The following is an 18,711-nucleotide window of genomic DNA, read 5'->3' as shown; positions in this document are numbered from 1 at the left end:
GTCACAGAGTTGGAGGATAAAGGATTAAAATGGCAATATATTATAATTAGGAAATAGCTTAAAAATCATCATTCCCTTACCCATTGCCCTCTAACCATCTCTATTTTGAAACCACACATTTCCAAACTCTAATTTCAGATTTCTAAAATTTTAAAATTAACTTATCACACAGTACTTAGCAGACCACTAAAAGACCACTAAATTATACAGTTCACCAAAATGAGAGTGATTCCATAGAAAGATTTATGTATTAAGTACATATATCAAAATGTACATTTTAAGTTTTCAAATAATCTACATGTAAATTATCAGCAATGTTCATAGGAAAATATAACAAATTAGAGATTCCACACTTTAATACACTTAATATATAAAATGCACATAAAACAGGTAAGATTTTTAAGGAATAAAATTAACATAAAGCATATCTTATTAAAGCATGGGAAATTATTTCATTGCTATCCTGAGTTAAATGTGTGTCTATCTAAAGTTTATTTTTAATAAGTGCTATCAATTCTATACTCACTTTAATGCAGTTATAACCACTTTATTAATCACTATAGTAATAAGGATTTCTATATCTTATATTTATATTTTCCAAATGTGAATTATAAAAACATTAAAATCATTTACCAACAAATTTATCTTAAAAACTATAAAAATTTCAACATGTAAAATAAAGTTGCAAGACCACAAAAGCTACTTAGAAGTATTTTTAAGAATTCTATTTAGAATTTCTAATCTGTTTTTCCTTCATGCTAAAAAGTTTACCAGTGTCATTTGTGTAAGACTGTTTCATACCACTGATAAATTAGACATAGCAATTTAAGACCCCCCAAAATGGTAAAAAGCCTGAGACAATTCACTGCTTTTTCTCTTAAAGCACTAAGAAACCAGTGCTGCTTGTTACTGCAAATTGTAAAACATGAAGTTAGTAAAGTTACGAGATACTATCTTTCTAAAGAAATTTTTCAGCAGGGAATATTAATTAAAAGAGTTAAAATGATTAGCTAAAAGTTTTTAAGAATATGTATGTCTGAATCAGGTTTAAAAATTGCTTTCCTAAAACTGCACAAACCTAAAATAACTTCTGCTTCATGCACAGATCAGATGCAGTGCGTAGGCGTTTCTGTCATGTGGTAACAAGCTGTTCTAGTGCAAAACAAAAAAAAATTCGACTTAACTCTGGGAACAGCTTTAACTACACTGACTATTGTGTTGTGATATAAATATGAAATTATTCATTTTAGATTAAAACTAACGAGTGACTAACATACGCTGACTTTCAGGGCACATATTCTTTGAGAATACGTCACTTAGGGTCAGTAAATAATTGCACTTTATTAAAAAAAAAAACAAAAACGCAATTGACACAAATCTCACAACACAAGAACTCCTTCCCAACATATTCCATGCAGGTCTACTATGTATTTTTCTACAAAAGTGTAAAGGGAAACCATCACTAGCAAACTCTCTCAGTAAAGGTTTTTGGTTTTAGGAACAAAAGAGTAAGGAGACAGGGGCTGTTTTTGTTCAGGAAGCAGTAAGGCACTGCACTTCAGAGTTCAGGCTCCAGAGTCCAACAAACTGGACTGGACTTCCAGCTCCATAATCTACTAGCTATAAAACTGGTAGATTAATCTTTCTAGGTCTCACTTTTCCAGTTCATTTAAGTAAAACCTTCAGTCTAAGATCTGGCACAGTGTAAATAATCAATAAATATTCATCAGAAAACCAAAAAAGAAGAGAAGCACACATTACAAGCAAGAAATTGTAGCATGGGAAAGGTATCAAGCCCTGGAACGCAAGGAAAAAAATCGGACATAGGAAGTTTAGAGCCTGAGACAAACTTCTCAAGGGTCACATGGGGCAGGACCCTCTGGTTGCCACAACCCTTCAGACACTATCCCTATCCCTATCCCTATCCCTCATTTTTCAGCCTTCATCTCCCCTTGTTCTGCTCCTGTTTTCAACTCTTTCCCTCTCTGACCCCAATCCCCAGTCAGGGCTTAGAAGAGAGAAGTGCCTATTCCCCAGGTAGGTGGCAGGAAATCTCTTACACTATACTAGAAGAAAAAAATATATCCTCCCGGTAGAACTCTACGTGCTAAGCACATATTCTAGAAACGTTGTAAGAAGTGATTAAGATCTGCAGTAATATATCTCCTTATTAGGTTCATAAGTTAAAAAGGCAATCATGGGCTGATTAAAGGACCAACAGTCACCAAGTACAAGACAACATATTCACATTCTGAACACCTGTCTTTTAAACAAAGCTTGAGTATGAAACCTGTTGGTAAGCTGGGAACATTTGGTAGGTGTATCTTCAAAATGAAAAGATTAATTCCAGACATCGAACAGTTTTCAAAAAAATACATATACTTACTGTAATTTTTATAGCTTTGTTTAACACATTTACCCATTCCACCAGGTCCTGCTGATCATTGGCTTGTAGGAAGTACTTCCTCATTCCTGCATTCATAACTGTTGACAGAAAAAAATAACACACCAAATACTGTACTTATTACCTGTAAATTTATGTTCGCAGTAGCTGAAAAACTTCACTAGGTTCAACACCATGACTCTCGTGGATTTGATGAAATATATCAGACCACATATAATATAGCTTTTATCACACAATAACACAGGTAAAACTCTTATTTTGTTATGGCCATGTTTTTTATCAAATGGATACACCACAATACATTTAGTCAATCCCCTAATGATAGACGCTTAGGCTACTTCCGGTTTTTGAAATTATATAAAATATTACAATGAAACATCACACACATATATTTCTCCACACTTCGCTAGCATTTCTGGGGGATAAATTTCTTGACATAGATTGGCTGGGTCAAAGACAGCTGACGTTTAAACTTTTTATAGGCATTTCCAAATCATCTTCCCACAAAGTTGAATCTGTTCACATTCCTATCAACCACATACGCAAGGTTTATTTCACTGAATACCCCTCACCAGAACTGGTTATTAGCACCTGTGGATATCTCTAGTTTCTAATTTTCAAAGGCTCTGTGGCATTGGGGCTGGCAGTCTGCAAACAATATTTCCTAGACCCCATCTGAGGCCATTCTCTGCCAATGGGAGGTACTGATGAGAGACTGTAAAGTGGGAGAGGGGAGAAGGAAAGAGGAGACTCTCCTTGATTCCCGCTGTTGTTGACCTCTCTCCAACGGCAGCACACAACTAGCTACTATTAGAGGCCTTTTCCTGTCCCCTACGCCAGCCTTGCAGAGACCCCTTGGATACCAATAGCTCCATGGTAGCTCCTACTCCACTGCCCTAGGTTATAGTAATACTACTGTCTCTCCCCTTTTGTCTCTCTAGCCCTCCTTGAGTAGTAGTTACTTCATGTAGTTTCTAATTTCTGGGTTACTTCAGCATTCCTTTCGCATTCTTTCAGTCTTCCAAGATTTGGGTAACCAATTCCCTGTAACAAATCCCTTGGGTTTGAAATACCTAGTGTGGTGTTTTCCTGACTAATACTCTTTAACAACCTATTGGTAAATAATTTGGTAAATAAGGTAAATACCTTATCAAATTTTAATATACTATGAATCTTTTCTATAAATGTATCCAGATTTCATATCATCTAGAAAATCTCCCTAACTTAAGATTTATTTTTCTAGACCTTATGAATTTCCTTTATATTTTGAATCTTAATACATTTGGAACTTTTATGCAATTTAGTTTATATATACCCCTTTAGGGACTATATACTTTTATAAAGCAAAGCACATGTGCACATACAGTTGTCTATAAACCATCATAGTCCACTCTTGAATTAAAGCTATGTATTATACACCACGTGCATTTATTTTTAAAAGCAAAAATATTATTCCAGGAGCTATCTGAATAGTTATACTGTTGCAATTGTTCAAACATAAAAATAACTTCAAAACGTCTCCACCAAAATTTTAAAAGATATACTAGCACACAGTTGAATGTGGCTAAGAGAAGGGGAAATGCAAACTCTCAAGGAAAACACACAAGATTTTGAAATTGGGACTGAGACCAAGACACTCTAAACTACAGCTTCCTTGAATTGAGATGAAGGTCTTAGAAAGGAAGTCAAAGCCTATCTTGCAAAGCACTACAAAACAACCAGTCTATAACCTTAAAAGAAATTTAACACACTGGAAATCTGTTCTTGTATATCTTTCTAGAGACTGGAAAAGTTATAATTGCCATAAATATATATTAAGATAAATCCGTAATTCACTAGGATGCTATACCTATCAATAAATAACTTGTGCTTGTAATTTCTAGCCATCAGTAAGGCTTCCTTTTATACTCTTTTTTTTTTTCAGCTTAGGCTGAAGCAGAGCCCTCCTCATTCATAATGGCTTCTTCCCCTCAATGTTATTTTGGGCATCTGCCCAGAACATCTGAAGAGTTTAAAAATCTATGCACTTATTAATATACTATACTTGGTACACAGTAAATGCTTAATACATATACTTCTGAATAAATAATATTTATATAAGGATCTCTTTTAAGGGAAGGAAGAGATGTAAATATATATCTAAAAAAAGACTCCTAGTATACCTTGAAATCTGAATAAAATCTCTTGGACTTTAAGAATTACTTCATGACAAGATGTAGATATATAGGTATGATCTAGAAAAAAAGTCAGCCTGGAATCAGTCCAACCTGACTAGCTTATGCACTTACAAGGAATATCATCTTTCAAACATTACTTAATTTCTCTGAGCCTGATACTCCTCATCTGTGAAATGGGAATGCCACTCATTCCACCTCCTTAAGAGGTGACGATCTTATATGTCAAGAAACTAACACAGTGCTTGGTACAGAATATTCTTCACTGCCATCATCTGGAGATTTCTAAGGAGTAAGGAAGCACTATAAAAAATGTAAAGCAGGAAGCAGTGGCTCACGCCTGTAATCCCAGCACTTTAGGAGGCCAAGGCAGGCAAATCACTTGAGGTCAGGAGTTCGAGACAAGCCTGGCCAACACGGTGAAACCCTGTCTCTACTCAAAATACAAAAATTAGCCAGGCACGGTGGTAGGCACCTGTAATCCCAGCTACTTGGGAGGCTAAGGCAGGAGAATCACTTGAACCCAGGAGGTGGAGGTTGCAGTGAGCCAAGATTACACCACTGCACTCCAGGGGACAGAGTGAGGAGGCTCCATCTCAAAAAAGAAAAAGGAAAGCAAGTGACTGAAATGTGGTGTATTAGCAATATTGGTGGGGAAGGGAGAAAAGGAAAGAAAATCTTTGAACAATTAAAAAAAAAAAAACTTTGATACTGCTAAGTTACCATAAAAACCCTAAAGTAAAGGTTTCACTGTAAATAATAAATGCACCCCTAGAAGCTTGTATCCTTCCTACCTTTTCCACTTGAGTATTTCATTTCAAATCTTTATGATTAGAATGAATACATAAAATGGATAAAACTTGAAGCATAAACATTAGCTTAACTGCAAACAAAAATCATCTCACAACCTGAGATCAACTGGTTATGAATATATGGTTTTGGTTCAAGAGGTTCTAAGGTATTTTATCACACTCTTTGTCAATTTTCCCCATTCTGTTTTCTCTATTCTGTACTTTCCTCTGTCCTCTCAGTCTCTATCAGATGTTGGACTTCTTTGATTGCTTTCATCTCTTTTCCATTATCTATCTTTACCTTTGTTCTACTTTCAGATTTCTTTGCCTTTTTCTTGTGAGTTTTGCATTGTCTCATGTTCCTTCTCCTGTTTGATAATCCTCTCTCATCAAATGTTCAGTAATCCTGGGCTGTCTATTCATATTTTAAAAGAAAGTGCTAAAAAGACTGATGAAAAGCTCTCTTGGGTTGTTGTAGGGCTGCTGACTGTGGACCTCACTAGTCAACTATGGCAAGCTCTTCTAGTAGAAATGCCCAGATGTCAGTCAGTATCTATGGATCTTTTCTCTAGGGTATTCAGATCTTACTCACCTAAACCCGGCTGCCCAGTGCTCTGGGGTTGGGGTTGCACTGATTGTGCAGACTTTCATTTAATCTTCCGATTTTCACTTTCATGCCTCATTCCTTTCGTTCTCTGGGACTAGTGCCCCGAAATATATAGCCTCACTGATTGTATTTGTGGAGACACCACACATCCCATTTCCTGCTGGAACAGGGGAAGGGTGTCTGCCTGATCCAGCTAGATGGAGGTAGGGAACAGAGATTGTTTCTGATATAGATATGCAAACTAAGTCCCTGTTTTTGGTCCTTCCTCACTGTTGCTTCCTCAGAAAATGTATCTCCTATACCTAAGCCTATCTAGAATTGGGGTGAGGCAGAAACTTAAATGGTGAGCTTTTCATTGGCCTCTTCCTCCACTCTGCTAAATTATCTACCATTCCTCTATCCACTTTCCAACTTTACATACTGAGGGTTACAGATACTCTGCTCCCTCCATCAAAAATGGCTTGCATGTTTCTTATTCTCACTGGCTTGGGACAATTTGAGAGAAGACATGTTGCCACTTTGAATGAAAGTTGTGGTTCTATTTAGAAGACAGTGCTTCTCTCTCTGAAAGTAAGCATTTCATGAATCTTTACTCCCACTAGCAGTAGAGGACTAATAAACTATTGACTGATCAATGAATGACTAATCTTAATTTTTGATTCCAACTAAAATCACCCATTCTAAATACTCCAATAACTATGAATGTCAAGTCTGTTACTGTATATTACTATTTCTGTAAGTTTGAGATTTTAGAAAAAAAGGGTTGTCAAAAGTATGTGCATTATACATTCTAAAATACAAAGTTCTCAGTTATTTGACATGCAATACCGATTCATTTACAAGGCTCTGAGACATTGTCCTGCTTCGTAACCAAAATTATAATTAGTAATAAACATGTAACTTTAAAAAATAGCTTCATAGTGAGATAAAAGCATTTAATTTAATTTAATCTTCCTATTTAATCTTCAAGGTAAGAGGATTACCTTGACAGCCACGTTTCATCTTGCTCACATCAAGATGCTATTTCTAACCACTGCCTAAAGAAACCTGTCCTTTTCAAGCAAAAGAGAGCAAAGAATTTCAACTCTACCCCCAAAAGTATCTCTCATTTTAATGTGAAATAGTCCCTTTTGATGTTAGTTGGCCACTCCAAATATTTGTTCCTTCAGTCACTAATGTCCACTAACATACTCTCTGAGAGGGTATCAATTTTCCTAGCTTCAACTACCACTGCCTTTTTAACAGACCCCAAATTTCTCCATTCTTGACCTTAAAGTTCCATCCAGTCCTCAATTACTATCAACAGAACATTTCCATTTGGAAGTTCTCCACCATTTCAACTCCATAGCAAACATTTTACCTTATATAACCAGCTCTCCCTGACTTCCCATTTCTTTACTTGAAGCAAACTTCCCTGCTACCTCTCTCTTCTCTCTTAATTCCCCCATATCCACCAAGCCCCTGCACTTTTCCTTCTTTTCACCCTTCCTCCTCCTCCCATTGCCACCACACTAACTCAGGACCTTACATAAGTACAGTAGTTCAGAGGCCACTTACCCAGTCTACCTACATCAAAACCTTCCTATCCATACCAAAAAAAAAACAAAAAACAAAAAACTCCTTCACCTTATGTCTGCTTTCAGATGCTCTCTTTCTCTTCTCCTTTTTTCGAAATAATAAAACCTATTGCTCGTCAAAACACAGCACCCTGGCTTCTGCCTGCCTTTCTACTCTCTAGCTACTTATCATACCCTCTAGCTTCAGTGTTCAGCTCCAGAGACACCACGCTCTTCTCCCCACAATCCTCTGTGCATGTGGTCCTCCTGCCTTTTCTCTGCAGTGCTAAAGGATATAAGCAGCAGGCTAGTTGGCCACCAGTGTAAGCATCTCCTCCTCCGGGGAGGCTCCCCGACTCCCAAGCTCCCCAATAAAGATCTGAAGGTCGTTCTTTGTGCTTAATAGATTGCATATCCCTTTATCTACAGGTTGTGACAACTGCAATAATAATTGCCTGGTATTTTTTATCTATGAGCCAACCAGCCTTAAGGGCAGCAACTGCTTCTTATTCATCTTACTGCCCCACTGCCAAGCACAGTGCCTGGCATATACTAAACATTTGCTGAGTAAGTTAATCCAATACCCTCAACTACTCCTATCCCAAACTGTACATTTCTCACCACCCACAAGCTAAAGACCAAATCCTTTTAATTAATTATATGTTTAATGTAGAATAACATGACACAGAAAGTTTAAAATTACCTGAAATCTCACTGGAGGTGATCGTTATAAATGCCAAAATTACAGTTACACATGGGTGGAAGGAGGTGATTGTAACTAGGATGGCACACAGGAAAGAGGCTTCGGGGTTAGGGGAGGGCGAGTGCAAAATGTTATTTCCTTATCCGTATAGCGGTTACAAGGGAATTCACTTTAGAATAATTCATTCAGCCATAGGTTTTGTGTGGTTTTCTCCTACAGTTTTTTTTTACAATATGATACAATTATATCAGTCAATTTAAAATACATATAACATGGCTACTTACCAAAACAGAACTCCGCCTTTGGCCTTAGCTTAGTAGCATCGCTAACCTAAAAAGAAAAATAGAGATGGGTTCCTCACTTCTTCATATCATCCTAAAACCAACCATATATACTATGTAAACTTCCACATGTATGATTCCCCAATAATCATACACATTTAGTAAATAGACTTAAAATTAAACATGAAAGACAACTGAAAAAGAACAGCAAATTAAATACATAGGATGCAGTTCCCAACTGTAAGAAGTTGCAAATAATACTTCCAAATTTTCTTTGAACAAACTTGTTTTCTCTTCAAAGAAATGTCAGAGAGAAGCTGAAAGTAAACCTTTAGGCTTTATGTCATACACACAAGTATTTTTAGTTTAACATAATTTTCAAAATACCCTCAATGAATATTCTACAAGAACTATGCATTCTTCCCAAATAACGTATTTCTAAATTAGCTATGATTTTTAAGCAAAAATGGGGATGGGTAAAGGGGAGACTGTACATTTAAAGTCCATAAATCCAGGCATTTAACTGAATTAATCTTAATCTTAATAATTAAGATTAAGGCATTAATCTGCTATGAGGAGATCAAAATGGAGCTGGATCCTCTCTTGCTCCTAGGAGAATACCCTAGGATAATGGGATCACTTTATTAAATGCAGCTCATGGTTCATTTTAGAAGATGAGGCAACCAGCTGCATTTGGTGGCTGCTATCCCTTTAAATAAAGTACCTCCAAGAAACTCATTCACAACTATTGCCATGCTGTTGTCCAGTGACAGAACTGGTAATTGCAGCATCTGTTTTGTACCTTCAAAAGGAATTCTAAGTCTGGGATTCCTCACTGATCCCGACTACAAACTCACAGTTCTGAGTCACACAAAAGTTTGTTCCAGAAATAAATTTTCGAAATAAATTTTTTTTGGAAAAAAAGTGGTACATCCAAAGTAGAGTACAAACTGCACAATTTAAACTTCAGGAAGTGGGAGGACAAGATGAAAGTTACAGAACTGCACAGAAAAAAAGGTTATATTTTAAAAGAAGAGCAATGGAGGAGGGGAAAGCAGCTGGCCAGTCACCCTACCCACTTTACTGAGTTAATACTTGATTTCAAGAAAGAGCTTCCACATAATATTTGCCATATGTAAATTTACATAACATGATTTTAACAGAAAAATGTTTCCTTTTAAATATGTAATCTTTATTGTCCAAGGGCTCTTTTCTTTTCTTTTTGGTCAATGAGAATGAATACCTCTGTTGTAACACTAATATAAAGTATTTTATTTATATAACATCTATCTTCTAAACAGAGGCACATTTGTAAATTTGTCTTCTGTTGAAGTGATCTACCTTTGCCAACAGATCTCAGTATATGCGTAATAGTACCCATATTATCTAATAATACTGTGTTGCTACCTTTTGCATCTCATATGTAAGTAATCAACAAGCTTTTATTGCTTTTATGTAAAACACACACACACACACACACACACACACACAAATCCACAGGGCTAGCACCTCAGCATCTTTTAGTTCCCTAAACATTAATAGAAGAAAATAAGAAAAAAAGGTACCTGACAAACGTAAAATCAAAATTTTTAAAAACAAAAAAATAGTATTGCAAAACTACCAGAAAAACAAATAAAGAAGAAAACAGAAATGAAAAGAGACAAAGTGAAAAGAGGGGGGAGAATCATCCTTTCAATATGAAAATGGTTCGTATGTTCCTCAAAATAAAACATTAAAAAACAAAGTATCAAAGACAATGGGATTTAAAAGTTGGAAACAGCCTAAACAAACATAATATAGACTTAGAAAAATCTCCAGACCTTCTCAGGATAGAATTTGTTTCACTGATTTCTCCCTTTCTGATGTTCATATACCTGATCATAAAAGTTAATGTTAACTTTTGCAATTTGCCACATCCTGTAAGTTAAAATCGTATTCTTCATAATTGTATCGATTTAAAGAATTTCCTAAACATAGTAATCAGAAACTGTTTCAGCATGATAGGAATCTGAACATCACTGTTAAAGGACATGGAAAGGAAACTGCTGCTTCCATTCATACTCTCATTCACAAGGATTTTAATTCACACATGAATATAAGACAATGTATAAAGACTACCTTTGAAATGTAGGTAAGTTTAATGGCTCCAACACGTGATGATCCAGAAGGTAGGTTCTAGAAACAAATTATTAATATATAATTAATATCCAATATTACGAATTCATTTTATAACGTTCCATGTGTACTTCTGAAAAGTTAAAAAACTCAATTTTTAATATCACATTTTACAAATGAACTTTTCTTCTGTTCAAGTTTTTATTAGGTCTGAAATCAAGTCCATAGCTTGGATAACAAAACTGAATCCCACTCTTTTCCATCATCATGCATTCTATGACTAAAAGGCTATTTTTATCACTGGAGCTAAACCAATACTCTTTCTCATGAGCTTAAAAAGCCAAAAACAAGATCAGATTTTGTTCCCGAAAGCAAGGGGGAAATATTTAGGGGCATAAAACAAATATAATTGTAAGATACTTTAAAAGCCTATACATATTACTTTGTTCTATTAAAATTTCTTTATCAAATATCTCTTGACAAAAATGGACTACATTTCCCCCCATTTAAATGGTTTACTGTTTGTTATACCATATTAATCTACATTGATACTTTCTTTTTCCAAAAAAAAAATGTTAGCTTCTCTTTACATCATATGCAGGGAATGTAGGCACTTTCACACACAGTATTTTCATTCTTCCCTTAAGTTTTAGATATGGTTTGCATCATAAAAGAGCTAAAGGTAAACGAAGAGGGAGAATCATCTCTGGTTGAAGTTATCCAGAAAGACTGAAGTAATGAACAACATTTAGGCTGGAGGTTAAGGAAAATTTTGAAACACAAAAAGCAGAGGAGAATATTCCAAGCAGAGAAAACGGACAAACTATGGCAAACAACTGAATGTGCACAGCTCTGTACTAGAAAGAGAGGGTGGCTGTGTTGGGCTATGATGTAGTGTCCTATAAGATTGTGGTACAAAATGGTGGTCTGAAAACTTGAACTGAGAACCTAATCATAGAGGACCTAAATAAAAAACAAAGCAGCAAAGAATTTATATTGTAGAGAATTTGAAGCCAACGAAGAAGGCTTATGAGCAGATCTGGAATCAAAATTATGCTTTAGGCCGGGCACGGTGGCTCAAGCCTGTAATCCCAGCACTTTGGGAGGCCGAGACGGGCGGATCACTAGGTCAGGAGATCGAGACCATCCTGGCTAACACGGTGAAACCCCGTCTCTACTAAAAAATACAAAAAACTAGCCGGGCGAGGTGGCGGGCGCCTGTAGTCCCAGCTACTCAGGAGGCTGAGACAGGAGAATGGCCCGAACCCGGGAGGCGGAGCTTGCAGTGAGCTGAGATCCGGCCACTGCACTCCAGCCTGGGCGACAGAGCGAGACTCCGTCTCAAAAAAAAAAAAAAAAAAAAAAAAAAAAAAAAAAAAAAATTATGCTTTAATTACTATATAATAAACTGAATGGATTATAGAGGAGGAAGATGGAGGTAGGAAAACCAGACAAAAGAATGTGGGGAAAAGAAACAAAGAATATAAATTTCATTTATGTGATAGAAGACTGATAAAAGACTGATAGAATATTTTAGAGGTAAAAATGAAAACATTAGATTTAGTTAATTTTGAAAATTATTTCTGCTGGAGATTAGAAAGCATCAACTATTCAACTGACTTTACAATAATGTACTTAAAAATAAAAAAAATCTATGGGCTTGTTCTAATGAATAATTAGGAGGTAACTGGAAGCCTAGATATTTCAAAGACTTAAGATTCCCAAACATGAACTGCCTACTGTTGACACGGACAGATCTTTTCAAAACTTTCATACACACCTATATGTTGTAAAATTCCATTAATTATGTTCTGCTTTAAACTATATACTATGTACAAGCTTCCAAATATAAATAATAAATAGTAAATAGGCATATAAATTAAAATTATAATTTATTAATGTATAACATTAAAAAGCTATTTGTATTCTTATGTATAACGTTTTATATTTATGGGTTTTTGGTTTTTAACTTTAAGGAAGGAAAAGAAATGTAAATATGTCTTCAAGAATCTCTAACTACTACCAAAGTGATTTTTTCAAAAACTGTTACCCTTCCATTCAAGGATAATAATTTATTTCTTTTCAGTTTTTAATGAGCCTATTATTTTAACTGCTGAATAGAGCTCTAAGTCTTTGTGGAAGGAAGACAAATGAGAAACCAAAGCATGACATAAAGTGTCACAGTAATAGTAGTACACTACAGAGAAATGTAAGTAGCTGAAAGAAAAGCAATATTCAAAATACCCAGTTTCTATGGACTAGTATGATTACCATCAGGTTTGACTGGATAAAAAAGAGATTCAAAATTTGTTACTTGACAATGAACAAGAAATAACAAACTAATAGAACACTTAAGAAAAAAAGGGAAATAGGCCATTTGTTGATTATGAGTTCCTAAACTCATTTTGCCAAATACTTTTTCAAATCTCTTCAAATGCACTCCCTCGTACAGCAACTTAATTATTTCATTCTCCATGATTACCAACCTCCTTGATAAAACACAGAAAGCCCCAAAATGATCCCTAATAAACACTAGAATGAATTTTTAAACCCATGGTTAGCAGAAAAGGAAGCAGTGGTCAGGGGAAGAAGTGGCTCCCTGATAACAGATGAATCAAACTAATTTTCTTTCTTTACCAAGGTTATTATCATCAGTATCACCATGTTATACTTTGACATAAGCAACTAGATTGAACCATACGAAATTGCCATTTTTTAGTAATTCAAAATGTTTGTGTATTAGGTATATTAGCAATTTCATATGGTTCAATCTAATTGCTTATGTCAAGATGTAATAATATGGTTATACTGATCATAATAACCTTGATAAAGAAAATAATATAATAATCTTAGCAAGACATTTTACTAAAGTTTTCAAGAGTAGCTATGTCTTGATTATTACGTTTAAAAGTGACACCAAGTTGTTACTAATGGCTAATACACTGGCTGACAGAATCAAGATTTCCTAAGTTGGAAAGAAGACATAAACTCAATAAGAACAAACTAAAAAACATTTAAATTCTGCACTTAAAAAAAAAATTGACACTATGTCCAGAAAAGCCAATGCATTAATTCCAACATAGAGATATGGCTTTCAAAAGTTCATGCAGACAAGACCTAGCTGAGTACAAACCTAGATGAGTGCTACAGCCAAAGTGATCTAGTCTCCAAACCTGCCACAGGCTCTCTTGCTTTGATCTCTGCCCACACTACTCTTTGAGCACTGGAATAATCAACTTTTCCATCTCTTAGCCAATATTATATCCAAACTACTAGGTCAATTTCAAATGTTACCACTTCCATGAAGACTTCAACTCCTTCTACTAGCTGTATAACTTTCCTCTGAATTCCCAGTCCATGTTTTATTCAGGGTAAAAAATATATTCTATTTTGTACTTAACTCCTTTTAGCTCTGTTAAATGGGTAGTACTGATAAAGGAAGAATGACAAGAAGAATCTATTACATAGGAACGTGGAAAAATAATCAAGGAGTTTCAAGTAAAATTCAGGTGAAACCATACATATGTCAACCGGACCTGGTGATGAGAGAGAAAAACCAGGGAGAGAAAATAGGCAGAACCGTGCAATGGCTCATATGGGTGAGATGTCCCTTACAACTCAAATTCTACATAAATAAACACACACACATTAGTGTATCTGTATCTTGTCTAATCTAAAATTAGTACAGAGTGAAGAATACTAGACTACTTATCAGGAGACCTAGTTCCTGCTCTGTGAAACAGAACAGAACCTTGTATAAGTTGCTGCTCTTCCCTAGACCTTCCATTCCTCACCCACATGAGAAGCCTACTGGACAAAAATCAGCTTGGAAGTCTGCTAGAGATTCATCCCTTGCTTTGCACATCCTTCCTTGCAACATACAACCCCATTTTTAACTTTTATACCAATTTTTATTTGAAGATAAAAATTTCCAAAAGGCCAGGCACAGTGGCTCATGCCTGTAATCCCAGCACTTTGGGAGGCTGAGGCTGGAGGATCACCTGACGTCAGGAATTCAAGACCAGCCTGGTCAAGACGGCGAAACCCCCATCTCTACTAAAAATAACAAAAAATTAGCCGGGCGTGGTGGCTCACCCCTGTAGTCCCAGCTACTCAGGAGGCTGAGGCATGAGAATCACTTGAACCTGGGAGGTAGAGGCTGCAGTGAGTCAAAATCGTACCACTGCATTCCAGCCTGAGTGACAGAGTGAGAATCCATCTCAAAAAAAAAAAAAAAAAGTAGAGAAAGTTGAAAGTTTAAAACTACTTCACAGATGATATCTAATCCCAGGCCTCTTACAGATCTTAAGGCTGGGATTCTAATTTTTAAATTACAACATTTACCCCTATGTTTTGCAAGGCAACAATAAAATCAAAATGCATTTCAGTTCATGGATGGCATTACAATGACTGACTCAAATCTAACACCACAAAATAAAAGGACTACATATGCGCAAGAGCATCACGTGGTTAAGTCATTTATTTATTAAAAAATAACAGTCACTATCCTAGATACAGCATCTTAAACCTAAATTTAATCTCACTAAAGGGACCCTGGTATTAAGCCTCCTTAATGCAAGAAAATCATCTATCCCTGGTCTTTATTTTAGCTGTTGTTTGAAATATATGTTACAAAAACAGTATTTCTGATTTTTGGGACAGCTTCAATTGTTATTTTTTTCTGTGACTCAAGATCTAATTTTCTAAAACCTAATTTTCTACCACAGAGAGCATGTCTCTCTCGAGGGAAAAATACAAAAGCATTAATTTTTATCAAATAAACTTAGTTTCACCTTCTGAAATTCAAACAAGACAGTAGAGGTCAGAAGTGCAGAGCAGAGAGGACAGTCAGTAGAAATAAATCTAAAAATATACTGTTTAAGAAGACAAATACTAAAACCTGTATAGTATGTTAAATACTTAAATACAACTTTCTATGCTTTTAAAAGATAATCCTTGGGACTTTACGAACCTGTGGATTATCCATGTACCACACGAAACTATCTTCTCTGGTATCCAGTATGAAGTACCTTCGAAGAAATTTCCCACTGTTTTCATTTTCTTCAATGTCTAAAAAACCACAGATGCGATTCTGACGATCCACATAAGGCATTGCTGAGCTTGAACATTACACTGTAAAATAAAAACATTAACAGTAAGCTCCCTATGAAACAGAAAAGTATTTCTCATGGACTGCAAGCATAAAACGTGCTATGGTATAAGTCTGTTCAATGAGGGGGCAACTTGCCAACATGAGATAAGGCCAATTAAAATGAACACACACCAACATCCGAGGCACTGACAAAAATCACTTTTGAAATTAAGTTTATGAAGAGTGGTTACTAAATGTAACTATTCACTTTGATGGGGACAACGGAGAGCTACTCACCTCAGTTGAATAATTTCCTTACTTTTTCCCTAAAAAAACCCAGGTGAGCCAAAAAACAATCATTATGCAAATTTTAATTTCCTCACTTACAAATCGAGATAATCTGTCCTTTAGATTTTAGAATAATCAAGATAATCTATCCTTTAGATTATTTTAGAATATTTTTAAATTCACAAAACAACAACAGTTAACATTTAGTGACCACTTGCTACATGCCAGGCTCTGTACCAGGTTCTTTTCCATATGTGATCTCTTTAATCTTCTAAACAATCCTAGGAGTAGGCATAATCATCCCCAGCAGATAAGGAACTTAACACAGAGGGGAAGTGATTTTCCAAAATTCCAAAACTAGTAGGCCCAGAGTCAAAGCCTGAATCCAGATTACTGTACTCTAGAGCTCTTATCTTATGCTCTATACCATCTTCTCTAAAAAACCCTTGAACTGTTAAAACTAAAGTGAATCAAAATAAACTTAGTTAATGTAGTAGAAAGAGAGATAAGCAGGTATGATGTGCCTCCTGGTGGAAGACACAAACATCACCTATGAAGTGAACATAAAACAACAAGAAAAAATGTTTTTTAGATCCCCGCTATATCCAAATGCCAATCTACAGGAGATGCAGAACACAGAAGAACATACTAAACTGCACCAAAGGAATTCAATCAACAAGAACCAGACTATAAGAAACAAAGGGGAAAAAAATTTATTTAGCAAATAAATTATTACAAGAAAAAAAAGGGAAAGACATTATAGATTAAAAGAGATTTAAAAGGTATATCATATTCTGGTCCTAAAGCACTGCAACTTTTGTTGTACTGATTAAAGTTTAAAAACCGTTAGGTGCCAAGCACTGTTTCTCTAGAGACTACAGATATATGATTCCTTCTTGATGTGATGCTTAGCCCAAATCTGCAACAGACAGCTGTTCCTATTCTGGTACTTCTATAGCTGGCACCATCATATCTTTTAGCAGGATGAATTTACATAAGTAGTTCTTTATTTAGAGGCTCAAGGTAAATTTAACTTACAGTGAAAATTCAATCACAATGCACACTGATACACTATGTATCGGCATCACTATTCCATGTGCAGTCAGAGAAATTATAAAATACACCAAAAAGTTTTAAATAAAACAATCCAATAAGTTTGTGTGTTGTTGTTGTTCTTATAAACCTGACACTTTAAAAGGAAATAATTTCTTTAATAAATTCACTATAAGTTTGTAAAAAGAAAAAAAGTTTACAATGTAATCAAAGCTTGAAAAATCAATACTCTATATTACCATATACCACAGGTAAAAGCTATCAACTTGCCATGAGAATAGACATGTATCAGTGGAAAAGAATTTGAGCACAGAAATAAACGTATACATCTATAGTCAACTGATTTCAACAAGGGTGCTAATACCATTCAATGTAGGGGGAAAAAAAGCCTCTTCAACAAATGGTGCTGGTACAACTGGATAGCCACATGTTAACGAAATGAAGCTGGACCCCCTACCTCACACCATATATAAAAATTAACTCAAAATGGATTAACAATTTAAAAGCTAAAACTAGAAAACTTTCAGAAGAAAATATGAGGTAAATCTTACTTTGGAATTGGCAATGAATTCTTAAATATAATACCAAAAGCATAAGCAACAACAAAAATAAGATACATTGGACTTCATCAAATTTTTAGAACTTTTTTTGCATCAAAGGACTTCAAAAAAGTCAAAAGAAAATCTACAGGAGGAAAGAAAACATTTGCAAACTATGTATCTGACAAGGGTCTAGTATCCAGAATATATAAATAACTTTCAGAACTCAAAAACTTCAGTCCAAGTTTAAAATGGGCAAATGTCTCGAAGCGACATTTATCCAAAGAAGATAAACAAATCACCAACGAGAACATTAAAAGATGCTCAATATCATTAGCCATTTTGGGAAATCCAAATAAAAACCACAATGAGATAAAACTTCACACCCACTAGGATGGCTATAATTAAAAGAGAGGAAAATAACAAGTGTTGGCAAGGACATGGAGAAATTGGAACCCTCCTACATTGCTGGTGGGAATGTTAAATGGTACAACAGCTGTGTAAAACAGTTTGGCAGCTCTTCAAGAGTTAAACATAGAATTACCATATGACCCAGCAATTCTACTCCTAGGTACACACACACCTTGTTTTACTGTGCTTCATTTTATTGCACTTCACATATATTGGGGTTTTTACAAATTGAAGGTTTGTGGCAACCCTGCAGCCTCAAAGTACTGGGCTCAAGAAATCCTCTTGCCTCAGCCTCCCAAATAGGTGGGAGGACTATATGCATGTACCACCATGCCCAGCTAACTTTTTTATTTTTTGTAAAGACAGGATCTCACTATGCTGCCCAGGCTAGTCTCGAGCTCCTGGCCTCAAGCAATCCTCTCGCCTCGGCCTCTCAAAGTGCTGGGATTACAGGCATGAGCCACCATGCCCAGCCAAGTGTCTCACTTTAAACCAAAAGCCAGAAATGACTAAGCTTAGTAAGTAAAGCATATCAAAAGCTGAGACAGATCAAAAGTGAGGTTTCTTGCACCAAATAGCCAAGTTATGAACACAAAGGTAAAATTCCTGAAGGAAATTAAAAGTGCTACACAAGAATGGTAAGTGAAACAGCTTTATTGCTGATATGAAGAAAGCTTTAGTGGTCTGGACAGAACAT

At 35.5% G+C, this 18,711-nt stretch overlaps 1 protein-coding gene across 23 annotated transcripts in view; it reads right to left on the bottom strand.

Moving 5' to 3' along the window:
• The window catches only part of PLEKHA1 (pleckstrin homology domain containing A1), a 57,504-nt gene that overhangs the window by 23,508 nt on the left and 15,285 nt on the right, over positions 1 to 18,711 (bottom strand). For 22 of the 23 annotated variants that reach the window (XM_074003006.1, XM_074002995.1, XM_074003000.1 and 19 more), the window contains 4 exons: positions 15,604 to 15,764; positions 10,635 to 10,691; positions 8,520 to 8,565; positions 2,387 to 2,484 (listed from right to left, as the gene is read on the bottom strand). In XM_074003006.1, coding sequence (XP_073859107.1) covers positions 2,387 to 2,484; positions 8,520 to 8,565; positions 10,635 to 10,691; positions 15,604 to 15,744 — 342 coding nt within the window. In that variant the 5' untranslated portion in view covers positions 15,745 to 15,764. The remainder of the gene's footprint in view (positions 1 to 2,386; positions 2,485 to 8,519; positions 8,566 to 10,634; positions 10,692 to 15,603; positions 15,765 to 18,711) is intronic. The other variant, XM_045361703.3, reaches the window with a different exon arrangement.

This window comes from Macaca fascicularis, chromosome 9 (genome assembly GCF_037993035.2).
Source record: "Macaca fascicularis isolate 582-1 chromosome 9, T2T-MFA8v1.1".
Lineage (NCBI taxonomy): Eukaryota > Metazoa > Chordata > Mammalia > Primates > Cercopithecidae > Macaca > Macaca fascicularis.
This window is presented reverse-complemented; position numbering and strand designations above follow the sequence as displayed.